The 17,375-nt window shown below is 57.5% G+C and overlaps 1 protein-coding gene and 1 non-coding gene across 2 annotated transcripts in view; one reads left to right on the plus strand and one right to left on the minus strand.

Moving 5' to 3' along the window:
* Positions 1–14,590, plus strand: part of NR5A2 (nuclear receptor subfamily 5 group A member 2) — a gene marked incomplete at its 3' end in the record, with an annotated part of 28,663 nt that extends 14,073 nt beyond the window's left edge. The window contains exon 4 of the mRNA XM_023748880.1: positions 14,471–14,590. Within this exon, the coding sequence (XP_023604648.1) occupies positions 14,471–14,590 (120 nt within the window). The remainder of the gene's footprint in view (positions 1–14,470) is intronic.
* On the minus strand, positions 14,020–14,092 carry TRNAR-GCG. Its single transcript has one exon. It is a non-coding gene; the product is annotated as a tRNA-Arg (tRNA).
* Positions 14,591–17,375: the final 2,785 nt, after the last annotated feature.

The following is a 17,375-nucleotide window of genomic DNA, read 5'->3' on the forward strand; positions in this document are numbered from 1 at the left end:
GGTGTGCACACCCGTGTGTCAGGCTTAGAGGCGGGAAGAAACTGGTTTTCCGTGGGTAGGACTGTCTTCCCGAGGAAATGCTTAGGGGGGGGGGGGGCCCCTCACTGATCGGGAAATCGAGGTCCAGGAAAAGCAAAAGGACATGCAGCCAAATTGGTCTTTGGGGTTTGGGAAGCTCCTTATATCGGGAAACCCATTGGTTTCCAAGGGAACTCCTAGGTGGGTCCGTGTGTATTCCAGCCAGCAATCTGGTGAGAGGTTGGGGGGAGGAGTCGTTTTTTGTTGTTTTTGCTTTTTATTGATGTCAGAGAGGAAGGGAGAGGGAGAGAGAGATAGAAACATCCATGATGAGAGAGAATCACGGATCGGCTGCCTCCTGCACGTCCCCAACTGGGGATCGAGCCCACAACCCGGGCCTGTGCCCTGACTGGGAATCGAACCCGGGACCCTGCAGTCCGCAGGCCGACGCTCTATCCGCGGAGCCACACCAGCCAGGGCGAGGAGTCGTGTTTAAATGCTACGTGTTCTGACCAGATCCTATAGCAATCCGGTGTCTTTTTAACTGGGCGTCCGTTGATTCGTTCCTCCTGGGTTGGCTCTACTGGCGATTTTGCTTCCGGATCAAAAGACAAAATAAATCTGAGCGGTTGGAGGATACCAAGCCCTGCCCCAGAAATGAGGCTCTTTTCAGCAGAACAGCTAAAGGTCAGATAGTGTCTCATGTAACATTTAGGGGAAAAAATTCAAAACAAAACAAAAAAAAACCCACACAGTTATATACCCCCCCCTGCCCCTATCCGCCCCCCCCCATTGAAATCTGTTCTTAGTTCATGGGAAATGGGAATCAGATATGTTATGGGGTCTAAATATAGGCTTTTCTTCATATATTAAAAGAAATGCTATTTATGGGTAATTTGTTACTAAATAAATTCTGAGGGGAACGCTTTTTCATGACCAAAAAGGTAAGGCGACAAAAAAACACACAGGAACTCTAAATGACTAACGTGTTGGCAGAGTCATGGGGGGGAGGGGGGTGTCTATAAATAACCCCCCCCCCCCCAGGCCCGGCGCTATTCTTAGCTCAGGGAACAAAAGAAGGATCCAGAAATAGAAGGGGAAGCGCCCCCCGGAGCCGCGCTCGCCGCTGGCCGGGTAGGAAACCGTTTCCCGCAAGCTCAGGGCTTCGGGGGTTAATGGGCCTTGGCGAGGACGCGGCCATGCGCTGGGTCTTTGCCGAGGAAATGCCTTTCCTGGCATGTTGGTCACACGGGCAGGCCCTGCTTCCCCTGGGCGGGGGCAGGAGGTGTGAGGAGGGGTTTTATCTGCACTTCCTCCCGGAAGGCGGCCCTGATTGCCGGCGCTTCTGTGAGCTTATTTGGTTGTGAGCAGGTTGCACTGGCAAAGGATCAGCGAAGGCGGCCGGAGGCAGAAGGGGGTGTGGGGCCGAGTGCACGGCCCCGGACCGCCACCGGCCGGGCCCCCTTTTCGCCTGGGCTGCCAGGGAGCTCACGACGCGGGGCCGAGCCTCGGAGAGACGCCTGCACCCGCTTTACTGACGGAGGGGTGCGGTGTGCGAGGAACGGGGAGCCCCCTTCTCCCCCCCCCCCACCCCACACTGCTAAGCAGAAGGGATACAGAATAAATAAAAATTCCTGTTGGGGGGCAGCACGCATCGTTACAATGAACGAAGAATGTATCGTAGAGACGACACCCACATAAGAACCAGGGCAGAGCTCCTCGGTCCAAGGAGGGGGTACGGGACCAGGGAGATCTATGCCATTGGAATCAACTCCGTCTTTTTTTTTCTTTTCTTACTATATTTTTGTATTGATCTCAGAGAGGAAGAGATAGGGAGAGAGAGAGAGAAACATCAATGATGAGAGAGAATGATGGATCAGCGGCCTCCTGCACGCCCCCTATTGGAGATCGAGCCCGCAACCCCATCATGTGCCCGGACGGGGAGTCGAACTAGAGACCCTTCAGTCCCCGGGCCACGCTCTATCCACTGGGCCACACCAGCCAGGGCTGGAGTCAACTCGGTCTGGAAAGAGGCCTCGGATTAAACAAGGGGTGGCGATGCCAGTGCTCGCTCATCGCACGAGGAGCCAGGGACCTAGTAAAAGTGAGTCGACGGCACAGCAGATGGGCAACAGAGGGGGCCCCCCCAAAACTGTAGAGCAGCGGTTCTCAACCTTCTGGCCCTTTCAATACAGCTCCTCATGTGGTGACCCAACCATAACATTATTTTCGTGGCTACTTCATCACTGTCATGTTGCTACTGTTGTGAATCGTCATGTAAATATCTGATCTGCAGGATGGTCTTAGGCGACCCCTGTGAAAGGGTCGTTCGACCGCCAGAGGGGTCGCGACCCACAGGTTGAGAACCGCTGCTGTAGACACACTTGAACAGCTGATGGGTCACTTCACCTCGAAAAGGAACTGCATGTTAATCACTGGTTTTGTAACCACGCAACATGGGCGCACATCCGTGTGGGACCCTGTCTGCGCTGTCGTCCTGCGGAACACGGGACAGGCTTCTGTTCTCTCTCATTTTTACAGCAGAAGGGTCCGGTCCGGCTGCGTGACTGTCACACGGCCTCAGATTTCCGACGGTCCCTGTATTCATTTTTTTTCTTTTCTTTTTTTTAATAACAATTAGGAGTGCGATCGTGTGAGGAGGGGTTGTCAACCCGTAGTTATAAAGTCGGAGGAACGTCATCTCAAGTACTTTTGCGTGGTTGTGTTTTTAACCAGCGTGGAGCAGAATCAGGTGGAGGGGAAAAAAATAATAGCTCCCCCAAATCCGGGTCTATTTTCCCATGAGTAGGAAAGGTGGTCGTTATTTTTAAAAAACAGTCATGTTTGCGGGGGTGACTTTTCAGGATAGGAGATTGGGAAGCTGTGACGTTCCGTGGGAAGATCGCCTTTTTAAAAACATCAAGGACTTCTCTTCACCCGCCACCTGTGAATTCTGGTAAAAGAGGTCACGCTCCGGGCCCCGTCGGGGCTGGGATTGATCTCTCCCCGCTGGAGTTTTATTCTCTCCCCCGTTTGGGCCGACAGCTCTGTGATTATTTCATTTCGTGATTTATTCACGGCATTTCCGAGTGCCTCCTGCGCGCGGTGTCGGACAAGGCAAACAATACGCTAGCCGCCGGGTCCCCGGGTCCTTTAGAAACGTTTAAAAATAAAAAAATACAGCCCTAGCCGGTCTGGCTCAGTGGACAGAGCGTCAGCCCGCGGACCCAAGGGCCCCGGGTTCGATTCCGGGCAAGGGAGGGCATGGACCTCGGTTGCAGGCCTGATCCCGGGCCCTGGTTGGGGTGCCTGCCTGGTTGGGGAGGGTGAGGGTTAACAAAACAAAACAGCCCTGCCCGGTGTGGCTCAGTGGATAGAGCATCGGCCTGCGGACTGAAGGGTCCCAGGTTCGATTCCCCATCAGGGCACACGCCCGGGTTGCGGGCTCGATCCCCAGTGGGGAGCGTGCGGGAGGCGGCCGATCCATGATTCTCTCCCATCGTTGATGTTTCTCTCTCTCTCTCCTTCTCCCTTCCTCTTAGAAATCGATAAAAATATTTTTTAAAAAACAAGAAAGCACCTAATCTTAACAACCCTGGAATCCAATGCCTGACTTGCTTTCTCCCCCTACATGTCGTCTCCCTTAAAAACAAAAAAATATACAGGCAACTCAACGGTGACTGCACCCCCCCCCCCCCATACCCGGCATTTCCATTCATATAAGTGATGGCATTTTTAGCCACAAAATCAGAGAAGACGCCTCGTGGCGCCAGCAACACGCAGGTCCGCGTAGCGTGGGCGGGTGATGGGGGGCGGGGGCCTCCGAGTAGGATGCTCATCGTGAGCACCTCTCGCTCCCACCGTCGCCCACACAGGAAAGGTGCCCACGGGGGCAGCAGGCTGCCCGTGACCTTGACCCGCTCCTGATTGACAGCCCAGGGTCAAGGGCCGAGGCGAGAGGCCCGGCGGGGCCCTGTCCTGGGCCACCTCCCCTCCCCGCCCGCCTGCCCCCTGCCATCATCTCTCCAGGCCGAGGGGGGACCCTGGGGCCGGGGCCTGGGAGTCTGGGAGTGGCCGGGGCTGCGGAAGAGGGGAGGCTGGGAGTTTGAATTTAGAAAGAAATGGACACGCGTGGATGTCAGAGCTCTGCTGGTGTCGAATGGATGGGAACCAGTAAGGCCAGGCCGTCCCAGCTGGAACACACAGAGCCGTCCTCAGTGGAGGGCGGGCGAGCGGCGTCCTCCTCCCAGGGCAGAAGAGACGAAACACCTCTGTTATTCTTATTTTTTTATGTTTTTGCTGCTGCTGTTGCCTTCCATGAGGCTGAATTGCTCACACAACCCTGGTCCGGACTTCTCCAAAGACCCGGGACCGGCTTCCCGGCACGGTGGCCGGGTTCCCCCGGTTCCCATAATAAACCCGGCCGGTGGGTGACTTCCCGGCCGCCCGCCCGCCCGCTGGCCGCTGCGGCCTGTGAGCGCCGGCCGGCCGCTCCCCGAAGCGCCCGCCGCTATCAGCGTGGGAGTCGGAAACAGATGTCCCCGGACAATCCCATTTGTTGTCACTGTCGATACCGTGTGGCAACTTCCCCCGACGAGATTGTTTGCGGACGGAGAGGAATGCGGGCGGTGATTCATGCCCAGGAATGCTGCTGCTTCGCTTTTTTTTTTTTTTTTTTTTGGCTGCAGGCTGCCCACCTTTTATCTGTTTTCCATCAGAGGACGTTAGGGTAGGGTACTCGGAGGACGGTTGTCTTTTCCGTTTGGGGGGGACGGGGGCCCAGCCTCTGCTTCTTCAAGGAGGGAGTCTTGCCCGTGGTCGGCTGGGAACACGAAAGGTCTTCGTGGTAGCGGAGAAGCCAGAGCGAAGGGTGAGGTGCCCCGCTTGGCGGTTTGGTGAAGGGCCCGGGTATCTTTTTCATTTTATTTTGTGGGTCGTGTGAGTAGGTGATGCGCTGGTCGCGGGCGGCACGGGGTGTCCTGGCTTTGATATTTCTGTGACTCCAGGAAAGGGGCGACCGCTCACTGACACTTCCCGTGTGAGGCCCCGGACTCCTGGGCCCATGACACGCTCGTCTCTGGGGAAGCCGGAGAGGCGCTCGCTACGAGCCAAGCCGGGGACAGCCAGGCTGCCCAAACCTCCCACCTACCGAGTCCCCGGACGCCCGCGTATAGACCAGGGGTCCTCAAACTACGGCCCGCGGGCCACATGCAAATACAAATATTGTATTTGTTCCCGTTTTGTTTTTTTACTTCAAAATAAGATACGTGCAGTGTGCATAGGAATTTGTTCATGGTTTTTTTTTAAACCATAGTCCGGCCCTCCAACGGTCTGAGGGACAGTGCACTGGCCCCCTGTTTAAAAAGTTTGAGGACCCCTGGTATAGACCGATTTTTCCAGGAAGATCACCTGACACGGGGTCCAGGCGTCCTGGCCCTCACCCCCGGGCCCATTTTATAAAAACCCGTGTTAGTCCCGTGTTTGAATGCGGATTCATAACCACAGATGCCTGACAGCATCGTTCGGACACGCATTCTTTTAAACACATGGGCGTTTTGGGGTTTTTTTTAATATATTTTGCTTCATTTCAGAGAGGAAAGGAGAGAGAGAGAAACATCCGTGATGAGAGAGAATCATGGATGGGCTGCCTCCTGCACGCCCCACGCTGGGGATGGAGCCCGAAACCCAGGCACGTGCCCCGACCGGGAATCGAACCGTGACCTCCTGGTTCACAGGTTGACACTCACCACTGAGCCGCGCCGCCCGGGCTCACGATATTTCTTTAAGTTTCCTAACATTCCCACGTGTTAGAAAGTAGACTTTACTGGGAGGATGAAAGCACACGAGTTGGCCAACCAAAGGCCGGTGCACTGGAAAGAGACACTGTGTGTACACAACAGGGGGACAGGGATGCCGACGTCCCGGGCAGAGCGGGGCTCCCCCCCACCCTCCCCCCCGGCTTGGGAACAGGAAGTGAGTCGGCCAAGGTGCGCTTGCACCTGTCCCTCCCTGAACCACGGCTGGCGGCGGCGGTTGTGTCTCATTTGGGCAGGACCCCAAAATGAAACGCCCCTCATCCGAGAGCGAAGGGCCCGGGACCGCTGTTCCGGACGGGCCTTCCTTGCTCATGTCCTGGACCCAACGCAGGATCCTGGGAGGCACGGGGCTGCCCGGGCAAAGGCGGCCTTTACGTCACACAGACAACCAGCGGGCACTCCGGTCACACGCCCGGACACGCAGGCTGGCCGTGTCTGCCAGCACCCACCTGTGTGTTTGGGGGTGTGTGTGTGTGTGTGTGTGTGTGTGTTGAAGCCACACACAGGTGAGCCCGCCTGCCCCTAAGTTCTCGCCTCGTCGGAGAGGACGCTCTGAGCTGTGCACTCCCCACGCACGATCTCAATTTGATCCTCTGCGTGACTGTCACTTTTTTCCCCCCTTTTGCTCATAACACATAGCTCACCCCGGCCGTGCGTCTCCCTGAACGGTGCCAAGTCCCCGAAAGCCCTAACCACCCGCTTCCCCCTCCCCCTGCCCCCAGCACGTGGATAGAGCGTCAGTCCTCGGACCCAAGGGTCCTGGGTTCGATTCCGGGCAAGGGAGGGCATGGACCTCGGTTGCAGGCTCCATCCTGGGCCCTCGTTGGGGTACGTGCCTGGTTGGAGAGGGTGAGGATTAACAAAACAAAACAGCCCTGGCCGGTGTGGCTCAATGGAAAGAGCATCGACCTGCGCTGTCGGTCTCGGTCCTCGGACCGGCCACTCCTGGGCTCCCTCTCGCGTCGTTCCGATCCTGCCGGTGCCTCCGTCCCCCCGTTAGTGCCGACGGGGGTCGCCGATCCCGGCATCCGCAGCCCGAGGAGGCGAAAACTCGGACCCAGGGCCCCGGAGCCACGGCGGGGCGGCCCTCGGAGCCGGTCAGCGGGGATGTCCACGAGGAGGCCCCGGACTGGCCCCGTCCTGGTCGCTGTCCATCCCGGGGGGCCGGCCGCCCAGAGCCCCCCGAATCCGCCTTTGATCCCCGGCGCTGCTCTCCTCCGCCGTGTCACCGAGGTCACCTGGCTGCCGGGTGACAAACTGCCGGCATAAGTCACCGTGCCAGGGGCAGGCATTTGTCAGCCGCCCCTGGTCCATTGCCTCTGAGTTATGTCCGGGGCCGCCTGCTTTACATTTCCACGCGGCGGGAGATGAACAGGGGGACGGGGCGGAGAACCAAGGGCAGGGCCCCATCCTGAAGGACGAGGGGAACAGGTGGAAGGTTAATGGCCCTGGAGCCATTCCGCCAGCCGCGCGGGCGTGATGTATGGGCCGCGGGCCCGAAACGGGCATTGGCTTTCAAAGATATATTATTTCATTTGAGGAGCGACGCTCCCCAGCTCCCGCGTCTGCCCGCTGATCGATGACCCTCCGTCCACAATGGCTGCGGGCGGGCGGCGGGCCGCGGGCCCGGCTCCTGGACATAAAAATTGTGCTGAGCTCCGGTCTTTTGCCGCCGGCCGGCCGGCTGGCTGGCTGACCGGCCGCGAGGAATGGACGGGCTGCCCGGCTGCCTGCGGGAGGGGGTGGAGGTGGGCTTGGCGGCGGCTGTTGTATTATTATTATTTTTTAAATCCTCCCTCGAGGATATTTTTCCAGAGATTTTTCAGAGAGAGGGAGAGACAGAGAGAAGCATCGACGTGAGAGAAGCACAGCGATGGGTTGTGTTGCCTCCTGCACGGGCCTCGTCCAGGGCCCGGGGCTGGGAGGAGCCTGCAACTGAGGGATATGCCCTTGACCGGAATCGAACCCGGGACCGTTTGGTCCGCAGGCCGACGCGCTAGCCAATGAGCCACACCGGCCGGGGCGGCCGCTGCTATTTCAGCCGTTCCTCTTGAACCCGGAGCCAAAGGGGGGGGACGGTGAGAGGCACTAGAGAAGGACAGCCTCGCCCCAAAGAAGGGGGTGAAGGGGGTGGTGATGGGGGCTCAGGGTGGCAGTGGCCTTGGGTTTCAAACGTTGCTTATGTGGCCCGGCCGGCGTGGCTCAGTGGTTGAGCGTCCACCTAAGAACCAGGAGGTCAGGGTTCAATTCCCGGTCGGGGCACATGCCCGGGTTGTGGGCTCCATCCCCAGTAGGGGGCATGCAGGAGGCGGCCGATCCATGGTTCTCTCTCATCGTGGATGTTTCTCTCTCCCTCTCCCTTCCTCTGAGATCAACAAAAATGTAGTTTCAACAACAAAACACACACACGTTGCTGACCTGGAAGGTAGATGGGGCCAGATAGTGTTGACTTCCTGCTTCTCGCGTCCCCCCCCACCCCCGAGTGTTTAACGAATGGCTTTGGGGTGGGGTGGGCGCGGGGAGGGGTGAGGGGAGAGGAGAGTCCGTTGGGGAAAGATGCGTTTGCAGAGAAACCGAAGAGGGATTTGCCGGCATCCCCGGGCGATGCTCCCACAGGCTACGCCCGGTGGCTCCATGTTACACGTGAATCCCACCGGTCGCTGGATTAACAGCTCCGGCCCCTGGAATTAACCCCGTGCGGCCTCGTCCGGGCCGAGTGCCATCGAGGCCGCAGGGTCCCCGGGCCCCTGCCTGCGAGGCCCGCGGAGCTGGTAGAACCCGCTCAAACGCTGGCACCTCTAGGATGGCCCGCCGTAGGCGCCTGACGTTAACCAGGAACTCGGTGCGGGACCTGCGGCCACGAAACCGTGACCTGCTCATTCCCGAGAGGCAGGGCTGGTTTGTAAAGTTTATGGTAAAACCGGAAGGAAGAAACCGTCGCTCTGAACTCCATCTAAAGGAAAGGTGACCTTTCTCTCCGGTTCTGGGGCCTGGCGGCCACTTGGGCCACCACGTGAAATGTCAGAATCCTGTCTGCGGACCTTGTGACTCCCAGCGGCTCGGTCCACAGCGGATGCTTCACACGGACACACGCCCCAGGCTCGGCGCAGACGCCCTGGGGTCCCTGAGAAGTCCAGCCTGAACCTGCATGGCCGCCAACAGGCACTGAACTTTTGTTTGTCTTAAACTTTAAAAGAATATTGAAATTGAATGGGGAGGGAGAGAGAAACATCCGTGACGAGAGAGGATCACGGACCGGCTGCCTCCTGCACGCCCCCCACTGGGGATGGAGCCCGCAACCCGGGCAGGTGCCCTGACTGGGAATCGACCCGTGACCTCCTGGTTCCTAGGTCGGCGCTCACCACTGAGCAACACTGTCCGGGCCGGGCTCACATGTTTCTTGAAGCCTCAGACTCACTCATCGTTCGGAGCGCTGAGGGGCCGCAGTGACAGATGGATACAAAGGCTGCCCACCCACCCAGCTCCCTGTGGGGGGGACCAGAGCGCACACACACACACACCCAGCACCGGACGGGCCCCACCCCGCACAGCTGGGCCCCGATCGCGGAATGGATCCCTGTGGTTGTTGGCGTCCTCTGGCTGCCTGGGGCCCAGATGCCTCGCTTTCCTGTTGGAAATGGTACCAACTTCGCGTCAGCCGTCCGACCCTCCCCCCGGGGGTGCGGGCTGACCCTCCCCCGGGGTGCGGGCTGTGTCCCCGCCCCACACAGCCGGGCCCCCATCAAAGGCTCTGCTGGCAGCAGAGAGGCTCATTGTGAGCGCGGAGGAGCCCGGCCGGCACATCTGTCCAGGCTCCTAGGGCCACCTCCGCCGGCCGGGCCCCTGCAGCCCAAGGCTGGGCTGGGCTGGCTCCTTGGCAGCCGGACAGATCGCCCGCCCGGAGGCAGGGACGCTTCAAAGCCCAGGGAGCAACAGGGTCTCCATCCTACGGGGTCCGCTTATTGTTGCAGAATTAGAATAACAAATGCTGGCAGCGTGAGGCCCTGTAAACGGGCGGCCTCAGCTCATTCAACCTGGGTCGGCTCTGTGTCTCCTGCCGCCCGGCCTCCGCCCGCCAGGCACGCTCCCCGCTCTGTCATCCCAGACCCCGGCCTGCTAAGGGCTCATGTATGTGAGCGTGTAATTACCCGCATTACAGAAACACGCTCATTAGCGTTCCGTGCCGCTGACTTAATTATGCCCTTAATTAAATCTTGACGAGCTGGAGGTCACGGGGTGGGTGTGGGGGGCAGGGGGGTGGCCGAGGGAGTGGCCCCCGTTTCCCAGCAGGTGGCGGGTGGCTTTTATTTCTGGTTTCTCCGTGGACAGACTCTGTCCCTGAGCTTTCTTTCGGCCTAAATGCCAGGGAGAGCGGAGAGGGCCCCCTGGGGAAGGGACGGCACCCGGGTGACAGGCAGGCGACGGCTCCCCCAGCCGCCCCCGCCCCCCCAAAGCCCGTCGGTGGGAGGACGTCTGTCATCGTTGGTCTTGGAAAAGCTCTGGCTACGGGGACCGAGGCTGAGAGCAGGCGCGTGCGCGGGAGACGCACTTTGTAAAGGACGGACGTGTTTGCATTCGAGACATGAGGGCCGTGTTTACTATGCAGGCAAGGCCCCCCTGAGAACAAAACAGGGATTTTTTTTCTGTTGTTGTTGCGAGATGTTTCCCACCAGGATGCTCTGTATCAGTTCGTGATGTGTTTCCCATTTGTCTTTGTAAAAAAACAGCAAGTGACGCCCTGGCCGGTGTGGCTCAGTGGATAGAGCGTCGGCCTGCGGACTGAAGGGTCCCGGGTTCGATTCCGGTCAAGGGCACATGCCCGGGTTGTGGGCTCGATCCCCAGTGGGGGGTGTGCAGGAGGCAGCTGATCCATGATTCTCTCTCTTCATTGATGTTTCTATCTCTTCCTCTTTCTTCCTCTCTGAAATCAATAGATAGATAGATAGATAGATAGATAGATATAGATAGATATAGATAGATATATAAATAATAATATAATAAAAAATAGCCATGACCTGCCAAAATAGGAATTCAACTGGAAAAAAAAAACAAACAACCCACAGAGGTCCTTTCTGTGTCTCGGATACACAGAAAAGTCAATCCGTTCCTCGGAAGGAGTTTTAATAACGTGTTGCGATCACCTGAGTTCACATCAGAACGTCTCAGACTGGTGACGGCAGCGCGCTGCGTGAGGGAGAGAGAATTCCCACGCCCGCGCGTCCCGGCGGCACCCGTGGCGACTGCGTGAGCGATTCGCGTGGGGGCAGCGCCCGTAATTCGTGGTCAGCCTTCGGACAGACGCCCCCAGAACACGGGCCGTGCGCCTACAAAGCTTTTCTGTTTATTAATCGGGTGTTAAAAGGTATGCAAGCTGCCTGGAACGCGTGCTGGTTTTGTGTGTATTTTCCCCTGAAATTAGGAGGGCGGCTCTGACCCAAGAAACGAAACTCAGGCTGTACACGTGCCTCTGAGCTTTTCAGTCTAGAAGGTTGGGGATGGTGGAATTCTGTTTCGTTTTGTTTTTTAAATAACATTGATTTTTTTTTTTTTTCATTTAAAGGGGAAAAAGTCACCATTTTTCTACCAGGTTTTTTTTTTGGTTTGTTTTAGAACTCAGGTTTCTAGGGGTCACTTGGTATCCGGCCATCGACAACATCAAATGGTATTTCCGTCGACACAGAAGCATCTTTCACGGGTTTACCTGTAGGTTTACCTAGAGGGAGGGTTGGCCGGAGTGAGAAGGGACTTCCTGCATTTCTGGAACTCAAAGCGGTGAATTTCGTCCTGAGGGGTTCATGCCGAAGCTGCCTCCTCTGAAGTGACACACACTCTCATCTGTAATTCAAATACTCCTCTCAGCAATCCTCATCTGATGCTTCCTCCGCATTTCCCATCATTTAAAATGTAAAGACGTGAGCGGCCATGGTTTAGCTAATAGAAGGGGGGGGGGGGCAGACGGAGGATTACAGTTGTACCTGGGATTCCTGTCGGATTATTTATTAGTTATTTCCCACGCAAAGTGCTGTCAACCCACGTTGGCCCCGCCCTGGAAATATTCCACCACCACCACCAAACCCATAGCCACTGATTTTTTAAAAAATATGTATTTGTTTTGATGTCAGAGAGGAAGGGAGAGGGGGAGAGAGAGAGAGGAACATCCAGGATGAGAGAGAATCACGGATCGGCTGCCTCCTGCACGCCCCACTGGGGATCGAGCCCGCAACCCGGGCGTGTGCCCTGACCGGGAATCGAACCCTGACCTCCTGGTTCATAGGTTAACGCTCAACCACTGAGCCACGCCGGCCGGGCTCCATGGCCACTTTCAATGCCCCCAGCACTCGCGAACCCCAAATCGGCGGCTGGATGGTGGAAAGGGACAGGGAGGGGGCGACTGAGGGGGCGACTTGGCCGCAATTCGTCTCCCCCTTGCCGCCCCCCCACACCCCGTCCTGACGAGGGCAACATTTTTTTATGAGAAACCCTTGGGTTGGGGGCCCGCAACCCCACACAATGCCAGGTGGGTTCCCTTTGCTGGCGCGTTCCCCCGTCCACGCCGTCGAGATAAAATATTTTTCCCGGGGACGACGGGGCTGGAGATCAGCCCTCGCTTTTTATTGCCGCTGATAACACGGGGTTGCGGGGGGGGAGGGCTAGTTCTGGGGAGAGGTTTGGGGAGACGGAGCAGTTCCACACCATGGGCCCCCCCTTCCCAAGGGGCCCCCCTAAACACTGGTGGACGGCACCAACACCCGGGAAGTCCACGCCAGAGTCCAGGTGGGCTTTCTCCTCCTGCCCCTCTCCCCAAGGAAAACCATTGTCAGCCCCAGCCGGTGTGGCTCAGTGGCTCCGTCCTCTCTTTCTCTAAAACAAAAATCAACAGAAACATATTCTTAAACCGACAGCAAACCATGGCGGCGCCCCCATCCCCGAACGTCGCTGGACCGTCCCGTGAACTGTCTTGCCTATAAACCAGCGGTTCTCAACCTGTGGGTCACGACCCCTTTGGCGGTCGCACGACCCTTTCACAGGGGTCGCCTAAGACCATCGGAAAACACATATATAATTACATATTGTTTTTGTGATTCATCACGATGCTTTAATGATGTTCAATTCGTAACAATGAAAATGCATCCTGCAGATCAGATATTTACATGACGATTCATCACAGTAGCAACATGACAGTGATGAAGTAGCCACGAAAATAATTGTATGGTTGGGGGTCCCCACAACACGAGGGACCGTATTGAAAGGGCCAGAAGGTTGAGAACCGCTGGTCTAAATCCTCCGGCCGGGCAGCTTGGCGGTGTCTCGGTGTCTCGGTTCGATGAGTTGGCGTCGAGATGCGTAAGACCCGCGGGCTATTTGGGGTCATTCCGACGGGGCCCACGGAGGACAGGCCCAGGCGCTCGCCGCTCCCACAGGCTCACTCTCGGAGCTCGATGAGCGCTGGGGAGATGGGCTAATGGAGGCCTCCCTCTGACCCAGCAGCTCATTGATCGTAAATCCTCAGCTCGAGGACTTCTCTGTGGGCGAAGGAGGTTTTGTCCAGAGAATATGATCCCCTACTCCGGAGTGCCCGCCGGTTCTGGCAGAACGTGGTCTGAGAAAACCTCCCGTAGTGAGCGGCTTTATGTGAAAGAATGACACAGATTCAGCCCAAACCAGGAGGTCGGGGGTTCGATCCCCGTCAGAGCACAGGCCTGGGCTGCAGGCTCGCTCCCCAGTGTGGGGCGTGCAGGAGGCAGCCGATCCGTGATTCTCTCTCATCATGGATGTTTCTCTCTCCCTTCCTGTTTTTGTGGTGGTTGTTGTTTGTTTCTTTTAGAACTCTGATTTTTTAAAATATGATTTTTATTTGATTTCCGGGAGGAAGAGAGAGATAGAAACATCCATGATGAGAGGGAATCATGGATCGGCTGCCTCCCGCACGCCCCACACTGGGGATCGAGCCTGCAACCCGGGCATGTGCCCTGACCGGGAATCGAACCCGGAACCCTTTAGTCCACAGGCCGACGCTCTAGCCACTGAGCCAAACCAGCTAAGGCTGTCTGATTTTTTAAAAATATATTTTTATTGATTTCAGAGAAGAAGGGAGAGGAAGAGAAAGATAGAAACATCAATGATGAGAGGGAATCATGGATTGGCTGCCTCCTGCACGTTGGACCGAGCCCGCAACCCAGGCATGTGCCCTTGACCGGAATCGAACCTGGGACCCTTCGGTCCGCAGGCCAACGCTCTATCCACTGAGCCACACGGGCCAGGGCTTGTTGTTTTGTTAATCCTCACCCAAGGATATTTTTCCATTGATTTTTTTTTTTTGAGAGAGAGAGAGTGGAAGGGAGAGGGGGAGAGAGAAAAACATCGATGTGAGAGAGACACATCGATTAGCTGCCTCCCCATTGAACCCCGACCAGGCCCAGGGATCGATCCTGCAACCGAGGTGCACGCCCTCGACCCCGAATCGAACCCGGGGGGCCCTTCACTCCTCGACTCTACCCACTGAGCCAAACTGGCAAGGGCCTAGCTCCCGCTCTGACATCAATCATTTTTAAAAAAAAAAAAATAGTTCTTTTTTGTGGTGATGACGCGAGAACCCGCACGCAGTGGCTCACGGGGCCGCCTTCCTGTCTCCGCAGGTGGACGACCAGATGAAGCTGCTGCAGAACTGCTGGAGCGAGCTGCTCATCCTGGACCACCTCTTCCGGCAGGTGGTCCACGGCAAGGACGGCTGCATCGCCCTGGTGACCGGGCAGCAGGTGAGGCGGGTGCCCAGCGGCGTCTTCGCACGAAGCACGTTCCCAGCGGCAGGGCTGTCGCGGGGTCGGGAGCCCTCTCGGGCTTGGAAAGGGCGGCCGGCGGCGGGTGACGGAGGAAATCTCGCAGCCGCACCGTGTCCCCGGCTGATGGTGACCGGGGGCCTGTCTGTCCTTGCGGGCAGGGTCACAGACACCCGGCCGAGGCCGGCCTGCTGGGCTCGGAGGGGTCCGAACAACCACTGAGTCAGAATCTGCCGTCGGGCCGGCCGGCGTGGCTCAGTGGCTGAGCGTCGACCTAGGAACCAGGAGGTCAGGGTTCGATTCCCGGTCAGGGCACAGGCCCGGGTTGCGGGCTCGATCCCCAGTGAGGGGCGTGCAGGAGGCAGCCGGTCCGTGATTCTCTCTCATCATGGATGTTTCTATCTTTCTCTCCCTTCCTCTCTGAAATCAATAAAAATATATATTTTTAAAAAAATAAAAAGAAATAAAGGCCCGGGACTCCGTGTTCTGGTGAGTGGACGGCACTGTTCCTACTCGGCCATCACCCCAGTCAGTGGACAGCTCGGCCTCAGCCAGGCCCTGCCAGCACCCAGGACCCTCAGCGTCCGGCCATAAATGGCGTTTTGTGTGTGTGTTTGTTTGTTTTGCTAATCCTCACCCGAGGATATTTTTCCGTTGATTTTTAGAGAGAGTGGAAGGGAGGGGGAGAGACACGGAGAGAGAGAAACATCGATGGGAGAGAGACACATCGATGGGTTGCCTCCTGCACACGCCCCAACCAGGGCCTGGGATCGGCCTTGCAACCCAGGTGCGTGCCCTTGACCGGAATCGAACCCGGAACCTTTTATTCCTCAGGCCTACGCTCCACCCACTGAGCCACACCGGCCAGGGCGACCGTCTAGTGTTGGAACTCGATGCACACCTGTTAGAACGACACACAGATCGGAATGGAAGGAACCCCATCTTAGAAATATTTTCTTCTGCAGGCGTAAATGTTCATGTGAAATCGCAGCCGCACAGACCTGCAGAGAAAGGCCGCCTCCCCCAACCCCCCCGGCTGCCTGTGTCGTTAAATAAACCGCAACTCCCCCCATCAAACCAGAGGCCGGCCCCCTTTCAGAGTTTGTGCGAATCGGACCCATTTCGAGCAGCTCCCCGTCCCTGTGTCCCGGGCCTCACCCCCCCCAAACCCTGAGGGAATCCCGTCTCCGTGGGTCTGACTTCCGGGGTGCTCACATTTTTCGTTTAGCGTGTCCACCCCGGGACCCCCGTCTTTGCAGCGAATGGACCCATTTCCAGAGCCCAGTCCCTGGCTTGGCCTCCCCCCCCTCCCTCCTTCCCTCCCTCCCTCCCTCCCTCCCTCCATCCCTTCCCTGCCCGGCTGGGAGCTGCATTAGAAGAACAAGACTCGGCCCACAAATTAATGTGATTTCATTTCCTTCGGAGGCTCAGAAATGAAACGGTTTGTGCCCGGCTTCCTCCGGGCGCTCCAGGCCGGCCCCTTGGTAACGGTCCTTCCTTCACATTTCATTTTCCCTTAAGTGCTGCCCCGGGCAGACGTAATTACCAGCTAAAGAGCAGTGGCCGCGTGTCTTGTCTCGCGGATGCTCAGAGCCCGGGAGAAGCATCGAGGGGCAGATGGTGGTCGCTCTGGGCCTGGGGATCGGGCCGGGCTGCCTGGCGTTCGGGCATCACACACGGAAGGAGGGGACACCCCGAGGGGGGGCGGGTCGCTTCCCACACCTGACCCCCAGCCCGATGCTTCTAGCTCTTTCTTTCCTCCACTTTTTAAAAAATATATATTTTTTTATTATTGATTTCAAAGAGGAAGGGAGAGGGAGAGAGAGGCAGAAACATCCATGATGAGAGAGAATCATGCATCGGCTGCCTCCTGCACGGCCCACACTGGGGATCGAGCCCACAACCCGGGCATGTGCCCTTGACCGGGAATCGAACCCGGGACCCTTCAGTCCGCAGGCTGACGCTCTATCCACTGAGCCACACCGGCCAGGGTGACCTTGTGTTGGAACTCACTGCACACCTGTTAGAAGCCAAACACAGATCAGAATGGAAGGAACCCCATCTTAGAAATATTTTTTTTCCCGTTGATCTTTAAAGAGGAAGGGAGAGGGAGAGAGATAGAAACATCAAGGATGAGAGAGAATCACTGATCGGCTGCCTCCTGCACGCCCCCCACTGGGGATGGAGCCCACAACCGGGGCATGTGCCCTGACCGGGAATCGAACCGTGACCTCCTGGTTCATGGGTCGAGGCTCAACCACCGAGCCCCGTGGCCCGACCGTGTGCTGGGCAGGCAGTTGCTGCGTCCCCGTGGTGTGTGTCTGCTTCCGGCGCCGGTTGCCCGTGTCCTGGTTCATCAGAGGCAGAAACCAAGGCCGCTCTTAGGACCCCTGATGCGTGGACGTAGGGGACGGCGGCCAGCTCCCCGCCACGGCCGTCCTGCGGGACACGCTCCCCACGGCTTTTTCACAAGCAGTTGACTCCCCGTCACCTGATTGACACCTTTGGGGGGTCGTGGTCCCACGGTCGCGTCCTTTTTCTCGCTCTCGAAGGAGGTGCCCGGACACCCGGTGTTCTCCGGCGGAAGCTGAAAATCCAACTCATCATATTTACACAATAAAAAAAAAAATCCATCCTGCCTTGTTTTCAATTGCAAATTCCACTCCGGGGACCCGCTCTCCTGCCCGGGAGGCAGCCCTGTGTCTGTCTTCCCGCAGAAGCAAGCGCAGTCAATTATGGAATGGAAATGTCGATAAATATAAAA

This window comes from Myotis lucifugus, unplaced genomic scaffold (genome assembly GCF_000147115.1).
Source record: "Myotis lucifugus unplaced genomic scaffold, Myoluc2.0 scaffold_2021, whole genome shotgun sequence".
NCBI lineage: Eukaryota > Metazoa > Chordata > Mammalia > Chiroptera > Vespertilionidae > Myotis > Myotis lucifugus.